This window comes from Ctenocephalides felis, unplaced genomic scaffold, assembly GCF_003426905.1.
Source record: "Ctenocephalides felis isolate EL2017-DRISC unplaced genomic scaffold, ASM342690v1 CF-g0.4_SCAFFOLD_01170, whole genome shotgun sequence".
Taxonomy (NCBI): Eukaryota; Metazoa; Arthropoda; class Insecta; order Siphonaptera; family Pulicidae; genus Ctenocephalides; species Ctenocephalides felis.
The window spans coordinates 71,007,072-71,030,815 of NW_020537324.1; the positions used below are offsets into that span (position 1 = coordinate 71,007,072).

General features: G+C 30.5%; 6 protein-coding genes across 6 annotated transcripts; 3 read left to right on the plus strand and 3 right to left on the minus strand.

Annotated features, from left to right (window-relative positions):
- Positions 1 to 70: 70 nt before the first annotated feature.
- On the minus strand, positions 71 to 6,557 carry LOC113366596 (ralBP1-associated Eps domain-containing protein 1). The gene is made up of 7 exons (XM_026608229.1): positions 6,205 to 6,557; positions 5,329 to 5,682; positions 5,103 to 5,235; positions 4,861 to 5,029; positions 2,551 to 3,204; positions 2,173 to 2,405; positions 71 to 899 (listed from the first exon to the last, which is right to left on the minus strand). Exons 1-7 carry the CDS (start codon positions 6,352 to 6,354, stop codon positions 202 to 204), a joined length of 2,391 nt encoding a protein of 796 aa, XP_026464014.1. The 5' UTR covers positions 6,355 to 6,557; the 3' UTR covers positions 71 to 201.
- A 553-nt stretch (positions 6,558 to 7,110) lies between these two features.
- LOC113365688 (PI-PLC X domain-containing protein 2) lies at positions 7,111 to 9,328 on the plus strand. Its single transcript, XM_026607203.1, has 5 exons — positions 7,111 to 7,425; positions 8,170 to 8,332; positions 8,416 to 8,704; positions 8,764 to 8,960; positions 9,023 to 9,328. Exons 1-5 carry the CDS (start codon positions 7,326 to 7,328, stop codon positions 9,225 to 9,227), a joined length of 954 nt encoding a protein of 317 aa, XP_026462988.1. The 5' UTR covers positions 7,111 to 7,325; the 3' UTR covers positions 9,228 to 9,328.
- A 152-nt stretch (positions 9,329 to 9,480) lies between these two features.
- On the minus strand, positions 9,481 to 12,108 carry LOC113365687 (coiled-coil domain-containing protein 47). Its single transcript, XM_026607202.1, has 8 exons — positions 11,748 to 12,108; positions 11,252 to 11,555; positions 11,064 to 11,188; positions 10,841 to 10,999; positions 10,563 to 10,753; positions 10,335 to 10,500; positions 10,068 to 10,202; positions 9,481 to 9,737 (listed from the first exon to the last, which is right to left on the minus strand). The coding sequence occupies exons 1-8, from the start codon at positions 11,979 to 11,981 to the stop codon at positions 9,633 to 9,635; spliced, it is 1,419 nt and encodes a 472-aa protein (XP_026462987.1). The 5' UTR covers positions 11,982 to 12,108; the 3' UTR covers positions 9,481 to 9,632.
- Positions 12,109 to 12,255: 147 nt separating this feature from the next.
- On the minus strand, positions 12,256 to 14,012 carry LOC113367991 (vesicle transport through interaction with t-SNAREs homolog 1A). Its single transcript, XM_026609552.1, has 5 exons — positions 13,780 to 14,012; positions 13,659 to 13,717; positions 13,450 to 13,588; positions 12,485 to 12,690; positions 12,256 to 12,414 (listed from the first exon to the last, which is right to left on the minus strand). Exons 1-5 carry the CDS (start codon positions 13,871 to 13,873, stop codon positions 12,265 to 12,267), a joined length of 648 nt encoding a protein of 215 aa, XP_026465337.1. The 5' UTR covers positions 13,874 to 14,012; the 3' UTR covers positions 12,256 to 12,264.
- Positions 14,013 to 14,127: 115 nt separating this feature from the next.
- Positions 14,128 to 17,210, plus strand: LOC113367613 (general vesicular transport factor p115). The gene is given in 6 exon segments (XM_026609203.1): positions 14,128 to 14,303; positions 14,372 to 14,506; positions 14,577 to 15,341; positions 15,343 to 16,243; positions 16,309 to 16,499; positions 16,830 to 17,210. Coding segments are annotated over 6 exon segments (2,451 nt in total). The 5' UTR covers positions 14,128 to 14,225.
- A 2,176-nt stretch (positions 17,211 to 19,386) lies between these two features.
- On the plus strand, positions 19,387 to 23,380 carry LOC113367614 (metal transporter CNNM4-like). The gene is made up of 3 exons (XM_026609204.1): positions 19,387 to 21,378; positions 22,355 to 22,702; positions 22,831 to 23,380. Exons 1-3 carry the CDS (start codon positions 19,387 to 19,389, stop codon positions 23,212 to 23,214), a joined length of 2,724 nt encoding a protein of 907 aa, XP_026464989.1. The 3' UTR covers positions 23,215 to 23,380.
- The last annotated feature ends 364 nt before the right edge of the window (positions 23,381 to 23,744 follow it).

The window sequence follows — 23,744 nt, forward strand, 5'->3', positions numbered from 1 at the left end:
ATATAATTTATGTAAATAGTTATGTTTACTTAAAATTAAATATTGAAAGCATTTAGACTTTCGTCAGATGAAATAAAAATTAAATTATTGTTAGGACTGTGTAATTAAAAATTAACTGAATATTCTCCTATATCAGATCGATTCAAGTATTATCAAGTTATATTTAATTGAAAATTTGTTAGTATTATATTATTAGAAAATTTAACTTGCTGAGAATGGTTTGGCAGCATCAAGCTTAGCCTGTAGTTCAGTTCTTTCAGCTTGTACTATCGATAGTTCAACACTCAAGTCTTGACATAATTTAAGAAGTAGTATATTCTGGTTTTGCAATTTTTTAAGCAATTCCTTTTTATCTTCAGCATTCGCATACTCTTTCAAAGCGTTATTAAAATAATTAGCATTTGGTACAAAAACATCCTTTTCACTTTCTTCAGGTCTTTCAGGACTCTGAGAACTCCTCGGCGTTGGTTTTCGATAAACTTCAAAAGCACCATGTCTCCGAATGTTACCTGTAGCATCTAATTGAAGTATGCAGTCTACGTTATCTCTTGATTCAGGAAACTGAGTAAAATCAGCAAAACCTAAATTATCTTGTTCGTATGTACTAGATTCAACACCATTGTCCTGATTATTTTCTTCAGTATGACTAATATTTTTATGAATATTATTTCCAAGTCCAGGAGAGACTCTCGGTGGTATTTGAGGTGGTGATAATGCTGGTGGGGAATGTTTTAATTTATTCAAATCTAGACTGCTGCTGCGAGCATGCGTTCTATATTGTCTTGGAGGAGGTGGAGGAGGCTTTTCTTTTTTAATCGCACCACTGAAGTTGGGAAGTGATATTGGTCCATCAGAATCTAAACTAGCCGTGGCCACCAGCTCACGATTTTGAGTTGTTCCTTAGAAAATATAATTTATTAGCTGTTTAGAAACTAGGTGTACGTGGCATTTTGCCTAAGGCAAGTTGCTCAAACTTCCCGATATAATAATCAATCGTAAATAATCGTTATCAATACGAATTGAGTTTTATATAAACTTTTGAAACTGGAACAACAGAATTTTAAACTTTTGGCACGGCTCATTATTCCAAATTTTAAAAACTTTTTATAATTGAACCACTTTTTGTAGGCCCAAAATATTTTAGGATGTCGGTTAAGACCATAAAATCCAAAATATTAAAAACCTTTAAGGTTTCATCAAAATCGTAACCAGTGGTACATGGTATTGTGAATTAAAGCAAATTGCTGAAGCTTCCCGTCACAAAAATTAAAATTTTTCAAAGAAGCTTTAAAATTTTTGGAGAACACAAAAATTTAGATTCGTGAGAATTTTGAAATTTTTGAAAAAACGAGTTTTTTGAATTTTTTTTTATAATTCGTGATTTTTTAAAAACGTCTTTCCAAAAATATAATCGGTTTTACGTTTCGTCAGTAATAAATAAAATGTTTTTCGAATCATTCAAATCGTACGCTCCGTTATCTCCAAAACGGAGCGACCTGCCTTTGCCAAAAAGCTAATCAGCACGTCTCCCCATCAATAGGAATGGAATGTTTTTTGAATTATTTAAATCGGCTGATCCGTGTTCCTGAAATCGTCGACGAAAATTTGTATCCGCACGTACACACACACGCACACATACAACCATTTTTTAAGTTTTGCGAAAATGTTCAGAAACCTTTGAAACGTAACAATATATAAAAATCTTTGTTATCGATTTTTTTGCTATTATATAACTTACCCTACGGAAAGTTAAATATTTTTTTCCTAATAAGAAACAGTCCGACAGATCTTTCTCAAAGTTAATCAGTACAAATCCCAACTCAAATGTCTTTCGAACGGTTTTTTAATTTTTAAAATCAATTTAGAATTGCGGACTAAAACGTGGACGAAAATTTTTCACTTTTTTGCTATTCATGAAGAAACGGCTCGGCCGATCGTCGCGCAAAATTGACAAACAATGGTCCTCATCGAGATACATTGAATGGCTTTTAAATTTTTGAAATCAGTTCTTTTTCTTTTTCCAAATTTGTGTCTCAGTCGATTCAGAATGGCGTGAAACGTTGAGAAAACATAAAATTACCAAATCGCATTTTCACGCAAAAACAAACTTCTCCGTAAGCGGAATCCGTAATAATAATTATAATAATATGAACCAATATTTTTTTAAATTACCTGTTCCCAATGTGCAATTATCTCTATTTTGAGGAGGCGGTGGAATTGCTCCGACTGTTTTTAAAGCACCCTTTTTAGCTTGAGGTCTCTGTATTGGTTTGATATCATTTGTTAATGCATCCATATTTGTGCCAAAATTATTGTTCAACACCATTTTCTTTGGACTATTCCTATTTATTATCAGATCTCCTTCACCTTTATGTTCATATAGGTCCGATTTAGCTCGTGCCATTCTATATAACAAACAATATATAATTAAACATATATAATTAAATTACTCGAGTCTCAATTACATACTATTTTTTTCTCTTCGGCCTTAAATTATTGTTAAAATAAAACTTCAACTGATAGATTTGAAAAAAAATTAATTTCCATTACCTCTCATCGTCTTCATTTGTAACATTATTTCCATCAGGTGTTACTCTAAGAGGTACAGGATGCAGAATCTTTGGATCGGTTTCAACAGAACTAAGGTGAAAATCAAAATTAACAGGCTTAGGCCCTGGACTAGATATGCTTGAAGTGGGAGAATCTACAAATTTCGTCCATTCTTTGTAAGACGTATCTTTTTTATTCGGACTTAACACAGTAGTTGATCCTTGCACCGGGGATGCACCACCACTTAACAGATCATTTCCTTTACTTGTGCTGCCAAAGTCATTTGGAATTGAATTTCTTTCGCTTTTTGCCACTTGCGGTGCTGTGTGATCGACACTAATTGATTTGTATATTGTAGCACCATTGTTTTGAGTAATAAAATCTTTTTTTTCTGTATTACTATCATTTTGATGGTCATTATTGAGAGGCTTGCTATGTTTTGCATCACTCTCCATATTTCGTGTGTTATCAGTATTGGGAATTAAACAAGCTGGTAATGTAATAGGTAATGGAATATGATTTCTACGCAAAACAACTAGATGCATTGCAGTATTAAATTCAGCTAAATTAAGAGCACCATCTCGAGTAACATCACTTAATTGCCAAATGTGACGCAATTCTTGAACAGGTAATCTAGATTTTTCGAAAAACATTCTGAAAAAAAATTAAATGAATATAATTAACTTTATAGTAATCGCAAAAAAATCAATAATAAATTTTTAACTTCCCGTAGGGTAAGTTATAGTAATCGCAAAAAAATCGAAAATGAAAATTTTTATATATCTTTACGTTTCAGAGGTTTCTGAATATTTTGACATACCTTAGAAAAAATGGATGTGTGTGTGTGTGTGCGTAGTATGTATGTGTGTGCGGATACAAATTTTCGTCGACGATTTCGGGAACACGGATGAAGCAATTTGAATAATTTAAAAAACATTCGATCCGTATTGATAAGGAGACGTGCTGATTAGTTTTTGGCGGAGGTAGGTCTAGCCGTTCCGAAGATATGGGGCAAAAAGTGCCAAAAACGGTACCTCAGTTTTTAATAGAACGGAGCGTCCGATTTTAATAATTCAAACAACATTTTACTTGTATTGACAAGATGAAGATTTGATCAAATTTTTATAAGGGCAGGTTTAGCGGTTTCGGAGATATAACGAAAAAAGTAAAAAAAAATGCCATTTGGCGGTCAAAAATGATCATTAGACATATGCACATCAAATTATCAGATATTTTATAGAGATTTTAACAATAAGTATAAATTTTGTTTACATTCCTATGGGTTCCGTACCAATGTTTACCCGTTAGACAGCGACGCGGCGTTTACGCGCTTTATATTTTGTCTCTATGCATTTAAAGCAGTACGATTGCTTTGAAAAAAAGTTCAGATCTTCCAACATATGTCAAAATAAAGAAAACATTTTTTTTCAAAAAAAAAGATTTAAAAAAAAAATTTAAATATTTTTTTTTTCAATTTTTTTTTCAAAAAAAAGTAATTTTTTGTCAAATTTATAGTTTCTCAAAAATCTTACTTTTTCGAAGTAATTTTTTTTCAAAAATGTTAATCGTTTTTAAAAAAAATTGATAATTTTTGGTACGGGAAGTTCCAGCAATTTGCCTTAAGGCACGATGCCCTAATTGCCTTAAGACAGAATTCCACTTACAGCTAGTTTTATATATTTTCATGTTTTTCACACTAAAAATTTTGGCATACCTTAGAAAAAATTGATGTATGTGTGTGTGTGGGTGCGTGTGTGCGGATACAAATTTTCGTCGACGATTTTGCGGACACGGATGAACCGATTTGAATAATTCAAAAAACATTTAATTCCTACTGCTAAGGAAACGTGCTGATTATTTTTTGGCAAAGGCAGGTCTAGCCGTTTCGGAGATACGGTGCAAAAAGCGCCAAAAATGGTATTTCAGTTTTTGAGAAACGGAGCGTTCGATTCAAATAATTCAAAAAACATTTCATTTGTATTGACGAAATGAATAACTGGCGAATTTTTTGTAAAGGCATGTCCAGTGTCTCTGGAGATACATTAAGAAAAAGTGAAAAATAATTCAAGTTGGCGGTTAAAAATTATCACTAGATATATGTAAATCGCATTATCAGTTACTTTATAAAGATTATAATTATAAGTACAAATTTTATGTGCGTTTATATGGATCCCGTACCAATGTTTACACATTAGACGACCACGCGGCGCTCACGCGCTTTAATATTTCGACTCCAAATCAGCTGCCTTACACCACTAGTTTATGTTGAATTTAATTTTTATCAAAATAATTATCTCAATTGCTACTCACCTCGCTATACTACCAGCAAGAAGACCTTCAGGATTTGGTTGCAGACTTTTAAACTGTGCAGCATAATATTCCCGCTGTTCTTGTGTAATGGGCCAAACACTTGATGTATCTATATCATCACCATCAGGTTCATCACTACTATGTTTGTCACTAGATTCTTCTTCAGTTCCTGCAAACAGATTAATGTAACAATTGTCCATAGAAAATTATAATGTGCACGAGTTATTGTATTAAACATTTACCAAGTAGCTGACGCTGCTCTTCACACCAGTGCATTTGATTTCCCATGACACTACCCCATGTTCTTTCGGCAACACTATTTGTAGGAGTGGGACTATCACTTGTTGTACTCCAAACGCTTGGTGAATTTCTAGTCTAAGGTAAAAAATACATAATATACTAAATAAATAATTATAAGCATGTACATAATATTTCTTCTATATTATTTCTAGTTCTGGCTATTCTTACCACACACTCAGATGGATCATTCTGTTCCATTTCTGAATCAGTGCTAGCATCCCCTTTTTCCTCAATAAATAAAGACGTCGCTTGACTCGCACTTGCATTCAGTTCTTGATTACATGTTGCATTATATATTGACAGAGATTCTGCTTGCAAACTTTCTTGTTCACTTAATTCTATGAGATCAGGGCTTCCACTTAACCTCCATTTAAATCTTGGTAAAGGTAAATCAATTTGTTTCGTCAATAATTCTTGATTCAGAGGTATGTGAGCTTGATGAGCTGCTATTAGTTTCAAGCATCCATAAAACTGAACACGGTTCAAATGATTTGCCAAAGTAGGGTGTGCTATTGAAAATATCTGAAAGGTAAGAAATAATAGAAATATCTGAATTATAATCAACAGAACAGAAATAAGAGGAAATGTTATATGAAGCGTTACAAGATTATATAATGATCTACTGAAGGATATAAAGATGACTTGTGATAAATACAAATTTAAAAAGAAGATAAAAAAAATATTATGAAGAAAATGAAGATAGGTAATTTAGATAAATGTTTATGCATCAAACAGTAAATAAGTATGAACATACGAATGATTTCAAGTTTAAATGCGGTGAAACAATGTATAAATATTTTTTTCACGATCTATGTACAGATTTTTTAATATAGTAAAGTAAGTTGTATTTTATAAATTTAAATAAAATGTAATCGACAATATTACAGGTATTATGACAATATTGAATATAATATATTTGAACATTTTTCTAATGTTTCTTTAAGAATTTGCAAAATTCAGCCGCTGTTTGGGTTGTAAAATTGTTCTTGTTGATAGTGAACTTATATAAAAATATGCATGTTTTCACCTTCAAATTCAATTTACCTGTTTTAAAACATCGTTGGGAACTTTAGAAGATCGAAATAGTTCAGTTGCTTTTAACAAAGCAACTTTTCCAGCCTTATCTTCATCACAACATAAAAATAAATCACTGAAATATCTTGTTTCAGTGGATGTCAAATTCAACATCTCCATTTTAACTGAGTAAAATTAATTGCAACAAACTATTAAAACATACTTAAGAGAGGATGTGGGATGGGTTATCTCTCACATATTTATATTACATTTAGAGATAATAAGATTTTATGAATTCCTTAATTTGACACTTCTGCCTCCAATACTTGTCTCGTTTGTGTTATTGCCATATGCAATGTAAAATGTCAAACCGACAAACTGGTTTGAGAAAATGAAAATGTTCGCCGATTGCAGCGACAATAAATAAATACTGAAAAGAAATAAATAAAATTGTAATATTTATATTATATTATTATATAGATATGACTAAGGAAAAACTGCTGCTCAAGGTTTTGAAATAATTGGCGGTGCGGATGCTTATAGAACAATTTTGACGTAACTTATAGGTTAGAAAGATTGGGTCAGGTATTTTAACAAAAACTACCCCGTGTTTAATTTATATAAATAATAAAACTTGATTAATATTATCCTATACCATATGCAATAATTTGTTTCGATAATAAAATATAAAATTAGTTTCAGTAAAACCTTATGAAAGCAGTTTTCCCATCAGAACCAACCAAAGTCCTTTGCAAATATTTTTGCCTTATACAATACATAATACGATTCTGCTCAAAAACCCATTATTAATTAGAGCATATATATTTTAAATAAATTCATTTCAATCACCCGGTTTAATTTCATTACGTTAATTAATAAATCTGTTATGATTATTATTACCATAACCTCAAATTTGACAGCTGTCAAATTGCCCTTTCATCTCGCCCTCAGTACAAGTTTAGGCCTAATTCCCTTTAAAATAAATAATGACGAAGTTATCACATTATCTTAAGACAGATAAGTTAACAATGTAAACATGTTGTGTCTGGGTTTTATCTGTCTTTATCAGATCCCAATGTCTAGTCCCAAATTCTATTGTTAATTCAGTCAGTTGCATTTTAATTACACATGCACAAGAACCTGATGCAAAAATGAGTAGTAGTGAAAAAGATTTTGATGATTTAAGCAATTGGATGACCAGTTTGCCATCTTACATACGGGACATGCCACTTATTCATCTTGCTATTCCTGGTAAGTAATATAAGTATAAAATAATAATAGTAAATTGTTGTCTGCCCATGGGCAAGTCCATGGTGTGAGAGTACTATAAATCAATGATTTCCTTTTTGTTACTTGTTTGTTATTGCCATTATTCGTGTTTTTATACACTTGTATACATTTTTCTTTAAAAGTCTGCTTCTATGCTTCCTGGTATTGTGTATCGGCTTCCAATTCTCTGTGTTTTTACTTCTATCATCTGCATTATTCTTCTTTTTAACCTTTTTTTTAATTATTATATGCATCATTCTTCTTTTTAACCTTTTTTTCTCACTTCCAATTAATTTTATAACAGTGCTGACAGATACAAGATTATATGGAGCTCTTTATATTTACATCAAATCAAATAATATAAAATTATAAATGCAATATACATAAAACAATGATATATATGTAAGAGATAGTGTAGATATTATGTAATTTAGTATATGGCTAATGTACCAGTTTATAAAGCCAATAAAATATAAAAAAAAAAAAAAAAACCTTTTTTTCTTTTTAATTTTACCTTTCTCGACTTCATGCAGTGGAGAGTATGAATTAGTAAAAAATACCTCTTGTTTATGCAGAATGGGTCCGATCCAGTTTCCTTTTCCTTCCATTGTACTCAGTAGAGTTCTTATTAATTTATAACTATGTAAATTTACCATGATATTTAAATATAATCATCACTTCTGACTTTTACCCAATAATTTTGTGTATACGTAATTATTTTTCAAGGGACTCATGATTCTATGACATATGGTATAACACGCAAATCTGAAGCTAGTCCTGATGCTGATCCAAATATTAAAAAACTGAGTATATTTTGTCATAGCACGGTCAGACGATGGGCCATAACACAAGAGTATGATGTACAGGAACAGCTTCACCAGGGTATAAGGTATACATAGATAAAAAATACTTCCTAAAACAACTCAATATATTTAATTATATATAAACATTTTATCTCTATTTTCCCTTAAGGTATTTTGATTTTCGAATTGCAACCAAAAAACCCTCTTCAGACTTTTATTTTGTGCATGGATTATATGCAGATGAGGTTTCCAGCAGTTTGGTCAAAATAAGAGACTTTTTGGATACTCATCCTGGTGAAGTTGTTATAATTGATTGTCAGCACTTTTATGATTTTTCACGAAATGATCATTTTCTGTTTTCTAATATGCTTTATGAAGCTTTTACATATCGCATTTGCCCCAGCAGTGGATCAATAAAAAAGTGTACCCTCAATGCGTTGAAGCAAAATAGAGAACAGGTATAAATTGCTAATTGTATATTTATATAGATATTTAATTAAATTAATTTATTATTTAGCTTATCATCATATATCGTGGTATGACTGGTCACAAATATTTTTGGCCAACATATGTATGGAATAATCCTTGGCCTGATGAAATAACAGTTTCGGGGCTTCTTGATAAATTAAAATTTGGCTTAGAAAATAGAGAGGTGGATGTTGGTTATGTTTCACAATGTCTTCTGACACCGACCCCAAAATTTATTGCTTTAAGGTATAAAAATTATTTAGATTTTTTTTATTTTTTGCTTTATTTCCATTTGTTTTCTTATTTAGGTGGCACAGTAATTTGAAAAACAAATGTGCAAAGCCTGTTGCTAAAAATTTATTCCCCTGGATTAAGCAGTTGGAACCAGGATGCCCCAACGGTCGTGATTTACGTGTTAATGTTATTCTTGCTGATTTTGTAGAAATTAATGAAAGTAATTTTAGTAAATTGGTGGTGGATTTAAATAAAAAATTAATGAAATTAGCTGAGTAATATAATTTATTGTAGTTAATGTACACAATTATTCCTATTCACATGCTGCACATTCTAGTCTTATTTGTAAGGAAGTGATATTATAAATAAGAAATATTATTGCATTCCATATTTGATCTCTGAGCTTAGCACAATTTTACACTAATTTTAAACTTTACTACTGTGCTGTTATATACAAATGAGTAAATGAAGAATAAAAAGTATTAACGCTTGTATGAAAAGTATTTTAATGAATATAAATACCTATCTATAGATATATCATTTTAAGGGTATTGTGGCACTGATTTACGAATAATTACTACATAAAATATTTGTTAGGTTTTCAAACCTAGTAATAAATAAAATAGAATATTACTTAAAAGAATCTAATGGGATAAAATAAATAGGTTTTGCAATATTTACTACCTAAAGAGCTTTCACTTTAAGCTGCTTCATCTTTGGTGCTTTTTTCTTTAGTTGTCTTTTTTGTTCTTTTTCCTCCCAACGTCTTTGCTTTTCTGGATCATCCTCCTAGTAAAAAAATATAAATATAGAAACTTTAATGTTTAACAAAAATGGTAACTTCAATAAACCTAGAGAAAAAAATTTAAAAACCGTTTTTTAGTAGAATTTGGAGTTTTTTACTTTTTTCACATACATACACAATTGTTTTTAATGTATGCCGAAATGTTAAGAAACCTTTGAAACGTAAAGATATATACAAATTAACATTTTCGTTTTTTTTAAAGATATATACAAATTAACATTCTTCGTATTTTTAATACGAGAAGTTAATAAAATTAGTATAAAAAAAACCACATGATTTCAATGATAAATTATCTCAATTATTAAATTACTTACAGCCATAACTTTTTCTTTCTCTTGTTTTCTGCGTTCTTCTCTTCTCAATGCTGCAGCTTCTGCTCGTGCCGCATGAGTGCTCTTCAAGAAAGCTTCTTCTACTCTAAGTCTATTTTTATCAGCCTTTGCTTTACCCTATCAAAAAATAAATATAGTCTATTATAAATAAAAATATTCAGATATATACTAAATATACTATTCAAATTTTTGCTATTTTATGTAAGAAAAAGTGGAAAGCATGATACAAAAAAATGTATTATCACTTACTTCTTTGGAAAGTCTGTATCTCTTAAGTTTCTCCATTAGATAAAATGTTAAAGTTAGAAGAGGTAGAGATGCTTCACTTATTTCTGTGAGATTTCCTTTAGCAGGCAAATTCAGAACTATATGAAGAATTTTGAAGACATCTGGTTGTTTTAATAATGTAGTATCCCTATAACATTAATTACATTAAATTTAACACAACAATAAAATAAAATTCCAATTAATACTCACTCAGGTTGCTTTTGACCACTGAATTGATCTGAAACATGAATGCTCTCAATCATGTCAGAATATTTATTTATTGCTGTAACAACTCTAGTATCTAAAACTGCAGAAGTAGCTTCCTGAATTTCTGACATGACCATGAAATTAGATGGAAGACCGAATTTTTCACCGGGCCTACGCTCTGGGCAGTAGACACTCTGTTAAACAAATAAATATTATTAATTTATTCTCTCTCCCAAATATATTAATTTATTTTATCTCCCAATTAATTTCGTGGAACTTACTAAGTCAGCTAAGTCTTTGTACATGTGAGATGCTGCTTTTTTGGTAGCAACACAAAATATAAATGAGTCCATATCTTCTTTAGACATTTCCACTTTTATGTGCACTTGGTCACTTATTGGTCGCAATAAGCCACTTATAACACCAACTAAATCTTGACGCTAAAATAATAAAGAAACATGTTCACATAATATGTTAGATTGGACATAAATTATTAGTTATTACTTTGATGAATTTCAGCTCAACAAGCATTCCTTCGCAACATGTTCTTCCACTGCACCATAAAGTAAAATGATTATCACTTTCCTTTAACAGTCCCGGACAATCGCTTTCCAACTTTCCATCATCACCTTAAATTTTTATACATATTAATATATACATACACAGCATTATCTATACTATTGTTTACCCACCCACTAAACTGAAATTTTCTTCCAACATACTACGATGTGAATTGAACCACATGTTTGCTAATTTAGTGTTTTTGCTCTTTCCTGTAAAGAAATTAATGAAATAAACACATAAACCAGCCAACATTAACATCTCCATCCAATAAGAATCCCAGTGGGCTCTTAAGTGATGAGGGACATTTGTAATAGTAATTTTTGGTTCCGTTTTAGGAGCATTTTGTTGATTAGTTGCTGATGGCTTTGTAGAACTTTCGAATCCTTCAAATTCTTCGTCATCTTGGAAATGCTCAAATTCATTATCCTCATCCTACAATAAAAGGATAATTGATTATTTATAAAATATTGAGAGAAAATTAAGACTGAAGAAAGGTATTGGGGTAGGTAGTGAAAGAAAGGTAGGATTCATTCAATATAATAAGCAAAGTAGAACAAAGTGGTTTTAGTATAAGAGAAACTTCTATCCAAAATGTGCAATAAATAAATTTTCAATATATTATACCTCAACTACTGTGTCATCTTCCTCAGTTTCCATAAAATCTTTTTCATCATCTTTAATTTGTGGTGTTGGCACCGAGTCATCTATTTCTGCACGTTCTGGTTTTTCATTAAGCACAACATCATCAGCTTCAAAATCTTCAAATTCAGCAAATTCAGTATCATCAATACTGGGATAGTCTGAATAGACTTTATAAGTGCATGATAGGAGCAAGATAAATATAACCCAGGTTTTCATTTTGGGTTTATATATTATTTATCATATAAAAACTTATAATATATACATATAACTATATTGCACAGTATTTAATTATATAAATATTATTAATTACATAGGGATCGATTATATTACTTTTCTATTCTAATGATTTATCATAACCTAAATAAGATACTTGTGTTGTGTCATGTGCCTACATTATCATTCTCAATGCTACCAATGCAAGAACTTGTTCAAAATTATGGCGCCAATATTTAAAAATATGTCGAGATAAATAAAAAACGAATATGTTCGTGTAAAATATTTATTTAAAATGAAAATAAACTCCTAAACAAATAACTATAACAAATAGTATCGAAATTACAGCTAAAATAACTTTATGTTGTATGGAACGAATAACCATACCCCTTAATATTTTATTGGATAATCCAAGTTCAGCATCAGTATCTCTTAGCTGCAAAAAGAAAAAATACAATAAGTATTTTTAACCACACTTGATCTATTATAATTATTGATCAACTTACTTTGTTTCTGGCGCCTTTAATAGTTTCTCTTTGCTGATTCAAATCTTGTAATACCTGTACACCAATAGCTTCAGTCTCCAATGCAATTCGGTATCCATCGTTTAGATATTTACCAGCTCTTTCAATACATTCTGAATTATCTAGAAGACGACGTTTTTGATCTTGGGTGATTGACACATCACTGAAGTCCTCTACATAATCAAAGTCTGACAGAAGAAAAGTTAATATCAATGTTTATCATGGAAAAAAAATTTAAGGGTGTAGAAATACAAAAAAAGTCATTTATTTATACTTTCAAAATTTAACTGTTTAAGACGATTTTTTAAATTTAAATTATTTTCGGAGATTTAGCTGTTTAAACATGATAATTCTCCTCTGTTTCCTTCCTTTTGCGAGATTTTAAACACCTTTTTCTCAAAACTGTATTTTTCAATACAATACCCATGATTTCTCAAGTTCTACCAGACCGATTAACTTGAAATTTTCAGAGAATCTTCTTTATACTCTTCTCTCCAGCATACAGCAGCCTCAACTTTTCAATTCTTACTATTTTTTAAAAAATTGGGAAGCTCAAAAAAGTGATAAAATGGACCTTTTTTCAAACAATCACCATATTGACAAAAAAAAAATTGTATAACTTAATCCTAGTGTATATGTCATTGTAACATCATTTTATAATAATAATCTTTTTTTTCATTTTGGATTTTCAGTTTAATTTTTTGAGACCCCCACTTTAAAAACCGCTAATTTTAATAACTATTAACGTTTTTTGTTACCTTGTACCTGTATTCTTGTAAGGTTGATAAATAAATATTAAATAAATTAATCGCTTTTTTTTACAATGATTTAAAAATGATCTAAAATTCATGCCTCTACTCTTAATAATCCCCTTTAATAATCCATCAGGTTAAACAATTAAAAATGTGATATATAAATTTGATTAATATAACTTTAAATCATTATACCATTTTTACTGCCAGATTTTGCATTTGTTATCTCTTGCTGCAGTCTTTTCAATTCAGCTCGATAGCAATTTAATCTTGAACGAAGATAAGGTCGTGATGAAGAATCTGCTTCGTGAATTTCCAATTCAATTTGTTCCAACTATAAACATACAGATATCAGTATCAATATTGATTTGAAAAGATATTTAAAGTACATCATTTGCACTCACTAGCTCATGAGCTTCAGTCACATGTTTGTCAATTTCTATCAGAAGATTTTTCTTCTCATCTGAAAATATTGTTATCAATAATAAAATATAAATACTTAAATACAGAGTTAGTTAATTTTACCTTTTCCTGCGAGTCTAAGACGCCCAATATCCGCAGTAATATCTGCAGTAAGAACAGCATACTGTTGATCATAACTTTCTATCAAATTACTCATGATTGATAAATATATATATTTTTCGGTGATGTTAGGAAGATTTGAATTATATAAAATTATTGTTTTTTATGACAAACAATTTTTTCTTTGTGTATCACCTTCAAAGTACATTTGGCAAATATAATCAATATTCCTCTTGATTTATTTATTTTCGTTGTCATTTTGACATTCCACTTTCACTACCAACATAAAAGTGACAGTTGTCGAATGACGTGTACGTCAAACACTTGGCCACTTGTCAATATTTACATGAAAGCAGATGTATTTTATTTAAAAACTCATAAAAAAAATCCAACATGTTAATCACGTAAATAAAAAATTAAATTTGCTGGCCGGCGTTAATTTCAACAATATGGAGTATTTCAAAAGCGGTTTAAAAACCGTTCTCGGAGCTGCAGAGCCTGGTGACCAGCCAACTGGCGCTGAAACTGTTAGATATATAATAAAAAAAAATAAGCGCATTATGCTGATATTGAAATTGTATTATGAAAATTTTAGGTGGAGAGATTAGTTGATAGAATAAGTACTTCTACACTTTTAGAAGATCGCAGAGATGCTTGTCGAGCACTCAAAGCACTGTCAAAAAAGTATAGATTAGAAGTAGGAGCTCAGGGTATGGGGCCTTTAGTACAGGTATTTTTTACATTCAAGTTGTATTAATACTATAATTTTATGTATCATCTATCTATCTATTTCTATTAAGGTGCTAGAATTGGACCGTGCAGATGGTGAAATAGTTGGTTATGCTTTAGACACTTTAGTCAATATAACATCATCAAGATTTCCAGAAGAAGAAGGAAATCCAGCAGTTACCCTTAACATGGGAGAACAGTTTACAGAAATTTTCATCAAAAATCCTGATAATGTTTCCTTGGTTTTGAGTTACATAGAAGAATATGATTTCCGTATCAGATGGCCTGCTGTAAAATTACTGACATGTCTCTCAACTCATCGGCCACGAGAACTCCAAGATATAATTCTAGTTAGCCCAATGGGCGTATCTAAACTCATGGATGTGATTGGAGATAGTCGAGAAGTTATAAGAAATGATATGCTAATGCTACTTATACATCTCACCACCGGAAATAGTAACATACAAAAAATTGTGGCCTTTGAAAATGCATTTGATAGACTGTTTGATATAATTAGGAATGAAGGTTGTGCTGATGGCGGCATAGTTGTAGAAGATTGTCTTATAGTTATGTTGAATTTACTTCGTAACAACACCAGCAATCAACAATTTTTCAAAGAAGGCAGTTACATTCAGAAATTGAGTCCAATGCTTGTTATAAATTCAGAAACTGATGCTGATATGTGGCCTCAACAAAAAACTCGAAATATTGATCATATGCTGCAAATAGTTTGTGCTTTAGTCAGTCCGAGTAACCAGACTCAAGTATGCACAAGTTGCCAAAATGCGATGAATAGTTGTGGGCTTCTCCAGAACCTTTGTTCAATTCTGATGGCCGGCTGGGGTTCCTGTGAATATTTTAGCCAACACAATAACAACTATTGCGGAAGTCATTAGAGGAAATTTTACTAACCAAGAGTATTTTGGACATTTACAAGCTCCTTCAAATCCACCAAGTTCAGCTATTGTTATATTGTTGATGTCATTGGTAAATGATAAACAACCATTCACTCTACGAACAGCAATTTTGTATTGTTTTCAATGTTATCTGTTTCGACATGAAACAGGCCAGGCTGAGATTGTGCAAACATTATTACCTAAAGAGCCTATTGTATCAGGATGCACCAGTGGACAACTACTTTGTAATGGTTTATTGAGTGAGTCACCACTCTCGGTTTGGTTTTCTGCAGTTGCACTTATGCACTGTACGTTGGAAAATCCAGCTTTGAAAGAGCAATTATTACAAGTATCATTAGCACCTAATTTAAATAGCCCACAAATCTCCCTATTGAATCAGTGTATGGTATTAATTCAAAAGGGTTCCAATTCTGTCGTACAAGGCAAAATAGGTTTATTAATGCTGCTATGTTCCTGGTTAAGTCACAGCACTAAAGCAGTCAATGCTTTAATAAGTCATCCATCTAGTGTATCTTATTTAATAGCCCAAGTTAGTGCCAATGAGCAACATGATGATGAGAATTTAATGAAAGGAATCTGTGCTCTTTTAATAGGAATATGTATATTATATAATGACGACACACATGCTGATTATAGTAGAGAAAATCTATGTAAATTAATTGTGAATAGAATTGGAGTGGAGACGTTTGTTGCAAAGCTATCAAAATTCTCACGGCACGAGATGTATAGTTTAGCTGCAAAGCAACCTGCTATAAAAGCTACTAAGTATAGAGAGCTGTTACTTGATTATGAATTTTGTGAACTATTCAAAGCTCTAGAGGGTAATGAACTAGAAAAAATGTTATAAATAATTTGAAAATCATTTACTATATAGTTTTTTTTGCAGCACTTATTGTCAAGACAATAACATCATTTGGAGATGGAAGCAATAATTTGAATTTATCTGAAATGTCGTTATCTGAACAAGAGTCTGCTTTATTGTGCAAATATAAAAATATTATTCGAGAGCAAGATATGCAGATGATGCAATTGCGCATGCAAGCTCAGCAGTTATCCAATCAAAACAATGCAATCCAGGTAATATAAAATTTATTTTTCAATAAAGAGAGTAAGAAAAATGTTTTTGCGAGAAAAGTCGGTTTGCTAATTTTATGTTTCTTGACGTTCCAAGTCATTCTGAATCGATTGAGACTAAATTTGGACAAAATATAAGTGAGCCGATTTTCTGATCTTTCGTCGACGTTTTCTCAAAAACGGCTGAACCGATTTCAAAATTTTAAAAGCCATTTGATGTAACTCGACAAGGACTAGCGTTTATCAGTGTCGTGCGACGATCGGCGGAGCCGTTTCTTTGTAATTAACTTGCCTTAAGGCAAATGCCTCTTACAACTAATGATTTTTTTGCAGAGTCAGCTAGAGGAAGTAGTGATAAGTAACAATCAATTAAAAGACCAAAATACTTTATTAAAAGCGCAATTGGCTTCCGGCAACACAAACTGTAATTCTCTAACTGAAATCTCTACTCAAGAAGAGCAACAGGCTACAACAATTAACGGAGAAATTGTACATAAAAATGAAGAAGCTTTATTGAAAGAAGAAATAGAAAAATTGAAGACACAATTGCAAGAAGTAAATTTGTTATTGACTGAAAAAACTAAAATGTACGAAGCTTTGACTAAAGATCAAGAGGATCTTCTGGAATTGTTGACAGATCAAGATACGAAGATCAATGAGTACAAAAATCATATGTTGACGTGCACATTTGTTAATTCTAATATTGAGAACTAATTAAAGTTTACTTATGAAGTGAACATTTGATGAAGTAGAATAATATTTTGAAACATATAATTCCAAAAATTATGTATAGTCTGTGTAGAAATATTATTTGAAAAATATATATGCATTCTACTCTTTTAAAAAGGTATTTGTTATATATGAAATATTTGTATCAACTAGTTATTTCTAGAATAAAGTTATCACTTGAATTAGAAAATGATCAATATAATTTCTAATTGATGTCTTACAAACATACTTACTTAAAATAGTAAATATTTTTAATATACCAAATTTTGTATTTAACAAATTTAGTTCCAGATTTACCATATGAAATATTTCTTATGAAAATGTGAATGAATTAAATAAGAATAAAAATTTAGAACAATTCTCATAAACTCAAATTCATATAATTTCATATACTTATATTATAATACTTGCTATAAAAATAATAATTGTGCTCACAAGATAAAATTAACTTCTATTGTTCTATATTAAATAAAATTATGAAATTCTATAAATTTAAGTTTATGAGGATTGCATTTTGAAAAAAATATTCAAATTACCAAAAAAATCTGTTTTTGCAGTTTTTTTTTCAAAAAATTTCAAATTTTTCAAATGTTTTTAAAATTTTCAAATATGTTAAAAAAACTCAAGATATTCAAATTCATAAATTTATGAATGTTAAAAAAAAATTAACATTTTCAAATACATAAATTTAAAATTTTCAAAAAATTCAAATTATCTAAAAAATCTATTATTTCAAAATTTTCAAAAAATTTCAAAATTTTCGATAAACTTCAAATTTTTAAAAAAATCTAATTATGTACCAAGAAAATATTGTTTTTTCAGGTTTTTTAAAAAAATTCCATAATTTTCCAATGTTTTCAAATTCTTACCTAAATTATTGGGAAATTTGCTCAAAAATTTTGCATTTTCAATTAAATTCAAAATTTTAAATAAATTTGAAATTTTTAATAAAAATTCCAATTACCAAAAAAATCTATTTTTTTTCAAAAAAATTTCAAATGTTTTTAAAATTTACAAAAAATGTAAAAAAAATTAAGAATTTCGATCACATAAATTCACAAAAATAGTAAAAAAATCAAGATATTCAAATGCATAAATCCAAAATTTTCAAATAAATTCGAAATTTTCAAAAAAAAATCAAATTACTAAAAAAATCTATTTAGAATATTCAAAAAATTTCAAAATTTTCGAAAAGCTTTAAAATTTTCGAATGTTTTCGAAATTTTGAAAAATGTTTAAAAAATTCAAGAATTATACATACATATATGTATGTGTACATATGCCATGACCACTATGTATAATGGTGAAATACAGTTATTTTTAATATCTATTAGAAAAACATGAAAAAATATAGCATATGTTTCTAATAGATATTAAAAATAACTGTAGTTATTTCACCATTATACATCATAGTGGTCATGACGAAGTGGTGCTGGTACTTCCTGTACCGAAATTTAAAATTTTTAAAAGCTGCAATTTTTAGAAAATTTGATTTTTTTGAAAAATTTGTTTTTTTGAATCTATATAGATTCTGAAATTTTCAAATAAAATCAAAATTTTCAAAAAAAAAAACAAATTTTTCAAAAAATCAAATTTTCTAAAATTCCAGCTTTTAAAAATTCTAAATTTCGGTACAGGAAGTACCAGCACCACTTTGCCATGATCACTATGTATAATGGTATGATATATGGTATAAATGGTATAATGGTGAAACAACTACAGTTATTAGAAAAACATGAAAAAAATATAGAATATGTAGTAGTATTCTACAGAATTCCTATAAAAACTAGAAATTCCCAAATAAATCATTCAATTCATTATGAGAGGTTATATCATAATCTTAATCCTCTATCATCGCCTGCGCAAATGTATTGTCAAACTGTAGTCGAGTTCGAATCTTATAAGAAGATTAGTCTGTATAATGCGGCAGTTAAATATATCACATTTTCTGTCAACATTTCTCAAAACGCTCTCATGTCTAAATTTATGATGATTATCAAAAGTGAATCATCATTTCGGACTATGCTTATTAGTTTTTTAAATCTCTAAAATGTATAAATAGAGTGTTATATAAATTGTGCAAGCACCTGGAAGCTTCAATTGAATTTTGAGGTTATGTTTATTTTTATAACAATTTCTAGATTTTATGTTAATATATAGAATGTCATTTACCACCGTGTCATGTTTGTTGATTTTACATATTGGTTTTATAAGTGCTACATATGAAAATATTCCTACAATTTCTGTAATTGATACAACAATTCTGAATGGTACAACTACTGTCAAATATGAAATTTTGTATGAAAATGCATTAAGAAATCGGATTCAGGAGGTCTCAGTATCTAGCTGCTGTAATTTTACTCAAAGCTTTTGCAAAAATGATGAAGTAAAAACAATTGTGCACTTTGCAACACCTAAAAAGTTACAAGGTGTTGTTTCATTTTACCCAACCTTACTTACAAAGTCATTTTATTTATGCATCAGATACAACACAAGTAATCAACGCCAAAAAGTCCCTTTCAATATTAACTGGATTCGAGAGAAAAGAAACACCCATCACAAATCATCACTTCGTATCAATGGTTTGCGAGTGGAGCACAGTTATAAAGAAGTAACTTTAAATCCTGAAGGTATCCCAGAGTTACTTGCATCTACTGAAACTACACTCAGACTCTTCGGTACAGGCCTGTCTGAAAACACAATTATAACATTCACAGCGAACGAAAGCTTTTATGGAGGCCCTTGCCTGTTTCCAGCTTCCTCGCCATTTTTGCTGGAACGAGGAAGTATCACAAACACCAGTGCCCGGGTAAAGGTCGTTATTCCTGAAGGTAAAACGTTTTATTTATGTGCCAAACAAGTTTATGTCCATAACGCTCAGCATTTAACATACCAGCAAGCTGTAAGCGATTCGTCTGAGTTTATACATCAAGGCAATGAGAAATTTTTACAGATTCATACTTATAAAAAATTATTACCGCTATGGGCTTCTATATCAATTATTCTATTTTGCTTAACATTCTCGGCTTTATTTTCTGGTTTAAATCTGGGACTTATGTCTATGGATAGAACTGATTTAAAAATCTTGTGTAACACTGGAAGTGAGAATGAGAAACGTTATGCAAGGATAGTACAACCGGTCAGGGACCACGGCAACTTTTTACTTTGTAGTATTTTGTTAGGCAACGTTCTAGTCAATTCAACATTTACAATATTATTAGATGATTTAACATCAGGCTTAGTAGCTGTGATATGCTCTACGTTAGCTATAGTTATATTTGGTGAAATAACACCACAAGCTATTTGTTCTCGTCATGGTTTGGCTGTTGGTGCCAAAACTATTTACATCACAAAAGCCGTAATGGTTCTAACATTCCCACTATCCTATCCTACATCTAAAATATTAGATTGGCTGCTCGGAGAGGAAATTGGTAATGTATATAATAGAGAAAGACTTAAAGAACTAGTCAAAGTTACTACTGATATAAACGATTTGGATAAAGATGAAGTGAATATTATTTCTGGAGCTTTAGAGTTGCGCAAAAAAGTTGTATCAGACGTCATGACCAGAATTGAAGATGCTTTTATGTTAGATTACGAAGCCCTTTTGGATTTTGAGACTGTGTCTGAAATAATGAAGTCTGGTTTCTCTCGTATACCAGTATATGAAGGCGATAGATCTAATATTGTAACAGTATTATACATTAAAGACCTAGCTTTTGTTGACCCTGATGACAACACTCCTTTAAAAACCTTATCCCAGTTCTACCAAAATCCTTGTAACTTTATATTCGAAGATGTTACTTTAGACGTAATGTTTAAACAATTCAAAGAAGGTAACAAAGGCCACATGGCTTTTGTCCATCGTGTTAACAACGAAGGCGAGGGTGATCCATTCTACGAGACAATTGGTTTAGTGACTTTGGAAGATGTTATAGAAGAGTTGATTCAGTCGGAAATTATGGATGAAACAGATGTATTTACTGATAACAGAAGCAAAAGAAAAAGGGATCAGACTCGAGGTCATAAGCAGGATTTTACAGTATTTGCAGAAAGAAGAGAAAATCAGCAGCGTATGAGAATTTCACCACAATTAACTTTGGCAACATTCCAGTACTTAAGCACTTCGGTTGATGCATTCAAACCTGACCAGGTAAATAAATGAAACTAGCTGTAAGTGGAATTCTGTCTTAAGGCAATTAAGGCATCGTGCCTTAAGGCAAATTGCTGGAACTTCCCGTACCAAAAATTATTATTTTTTTAAAAACGATTAACGATTTTTGAGAAACTATAAATTGGACAAAAAATTACTTTTTTTTGAAAATAAAAAAAATTTTACTTTATTTTGACATATTGTGGAAGATCTGAACTTTTTTTTCAAAGCAATCGTACTGCTTTAACTGCATATGGACAAAATATAAAGCGCGTAAGCGCCGCGTCGCTGTCTAACGCATAAGCATTGGTACGGTACCCATAGGAATGTTAACAAAATGTATACTTATTGTTAAAATCTCTATAAAATATCTGATAATTTGATGTGCATATGTCTAATGATCATTTTTGATTGCCAAATGGCTCATTTTTTTACTTTTTCCTCCATATCTCCGAAACCGCTTGACCTACCTTCATGAAAATTTTATCGATTCTTCATCTTATTAATACAAGTGAAATGTTTTTTGAATTAATCAAATCGGACGCTCCGTTCTCTTAAAAACTGAGTTACCGTTTTCGGCACTTTTCGCCCCGAATCTTCGGAACGGCTAGACCTGCCTTTGCCAAAAACTAATCAGCACGTCTCCTTATCAATGCGAATCGAATGTTTTTTGAATTATTCAAATCGGTTGATTCGTGTTCCCGAAATCGTCGACGAAAATTTGTATCCGCACATACATACACACACGTACATACATACACACACACACACACACACATACATCCATTTTTTTTTAAGGTATGCCAAAATGTTCAGAAACCTCTGAAACGTAAAGATATATAAAAAATTTCATTTGTGATTTTTTTGCGATTACTATAACTTGTCCTACGGGAAGGTAAAAAAAACTACAGATTCAAAAATATATTGAAAACTGCTTGCTATATTTTTATTGAATTTATACTTATTTTTCACCCAGGTGTCTGAAACAATTCTTCGTAGACTTCTAAAGCAAGACATTGTTCATATAATGAAGAATAAATCAAAGGACAAGGATCAGCTTACAATATACCAGCAAGGTCGACCAGTAGATTTCTTTGTGTTGGTTCTGGAAGGACGTGTAGAAGTAACAGTTGGAAAAGAAAATTTGATTTTTGAAAGTGGCCCTTTTACGTATTTTGGATTGCAAGCTTTAGCACCCAGTGTTGTAACCTTAGGTCCTTCTGAAAATATTGGAGTCACCACACCAATTGTTGGTTCTTTGGAATCTCTAAATATGGATGTTGCTCTTAAGCACTCATTTGTGCCAGACTATACTGTTCGTGCAGTAAGTTAGATAATGATATATATATATATATATATATATATATATATTTATATATATATATATATATATATATATATATATATTATTTTTTACTACAATATAAATAATCTATAATTTATCTTTGTTAGGTAAGTGATGTGATATACATAGCAATAAACCGTGCTCTCTATTTAACCGCAAGAAGAGCTACTCTCATGGAACGCTCCTCTTTGCAACAAGATCAAACTGCCTCAGCTTCAAATGCAGCAAACGATGCTGTCGAACGATTTGATGATGAAGTTGAAAAACTTCTTCGATCTCTTGATGAAGATGATGAGCTGGAAGATAGAATTGAGAAGGAAAGTGCTAACAATCTTCCTATGGATGGAACTCCAGCTTGTGTGCCAGTCTCCGCAAGCCCTTTCACCAGAGCTTCCATCACAGCTCCTTCACACACGGAAGACACTTGCCCCGAACCTACGGACTTATTATTACCAAAGCAAAATGATGTAAGCACAGAACTGATATTATAGCAAAAGCTTTAAATGTTTATTTTATAATAAAAGATCTCAATTGGTTGAAAGATGATAATGGTATTGAGGTAAACATTTTCAGTTTATGCTAATAAAGCATATTGCTTTTAAAAATATTTATCTTGTGCCATTACATATTTTTTTACTTACCAATACTTTTGGCATACAGAACTTAATTAAAATGTCTCTACTTTCAATTTAGTACAAATATTAAAAGTATTTCAATTACGATTACTTTTATTAAAAATAATACTCATTTATTAAATTGTGTTAGTACAAAACGCGTATTTAATATTTTTATTTTTTATACATAATATTTATTTTACTATAATTATTTTGTAGGAGTTCATGTTCGTGTACATAATATTGTATTGATATTTGCATAAGTTTTTGTAAAATGATACAGTCGAAGGACAATATTATGTTGAACTTGATGAAAGGGTTTTTAGCTTTATAGCAATTGCACTATGAAATAGAGAATTGCATGTTACAGAAATTTTATAAAATATTAGGATAAAGCCATTTGAATA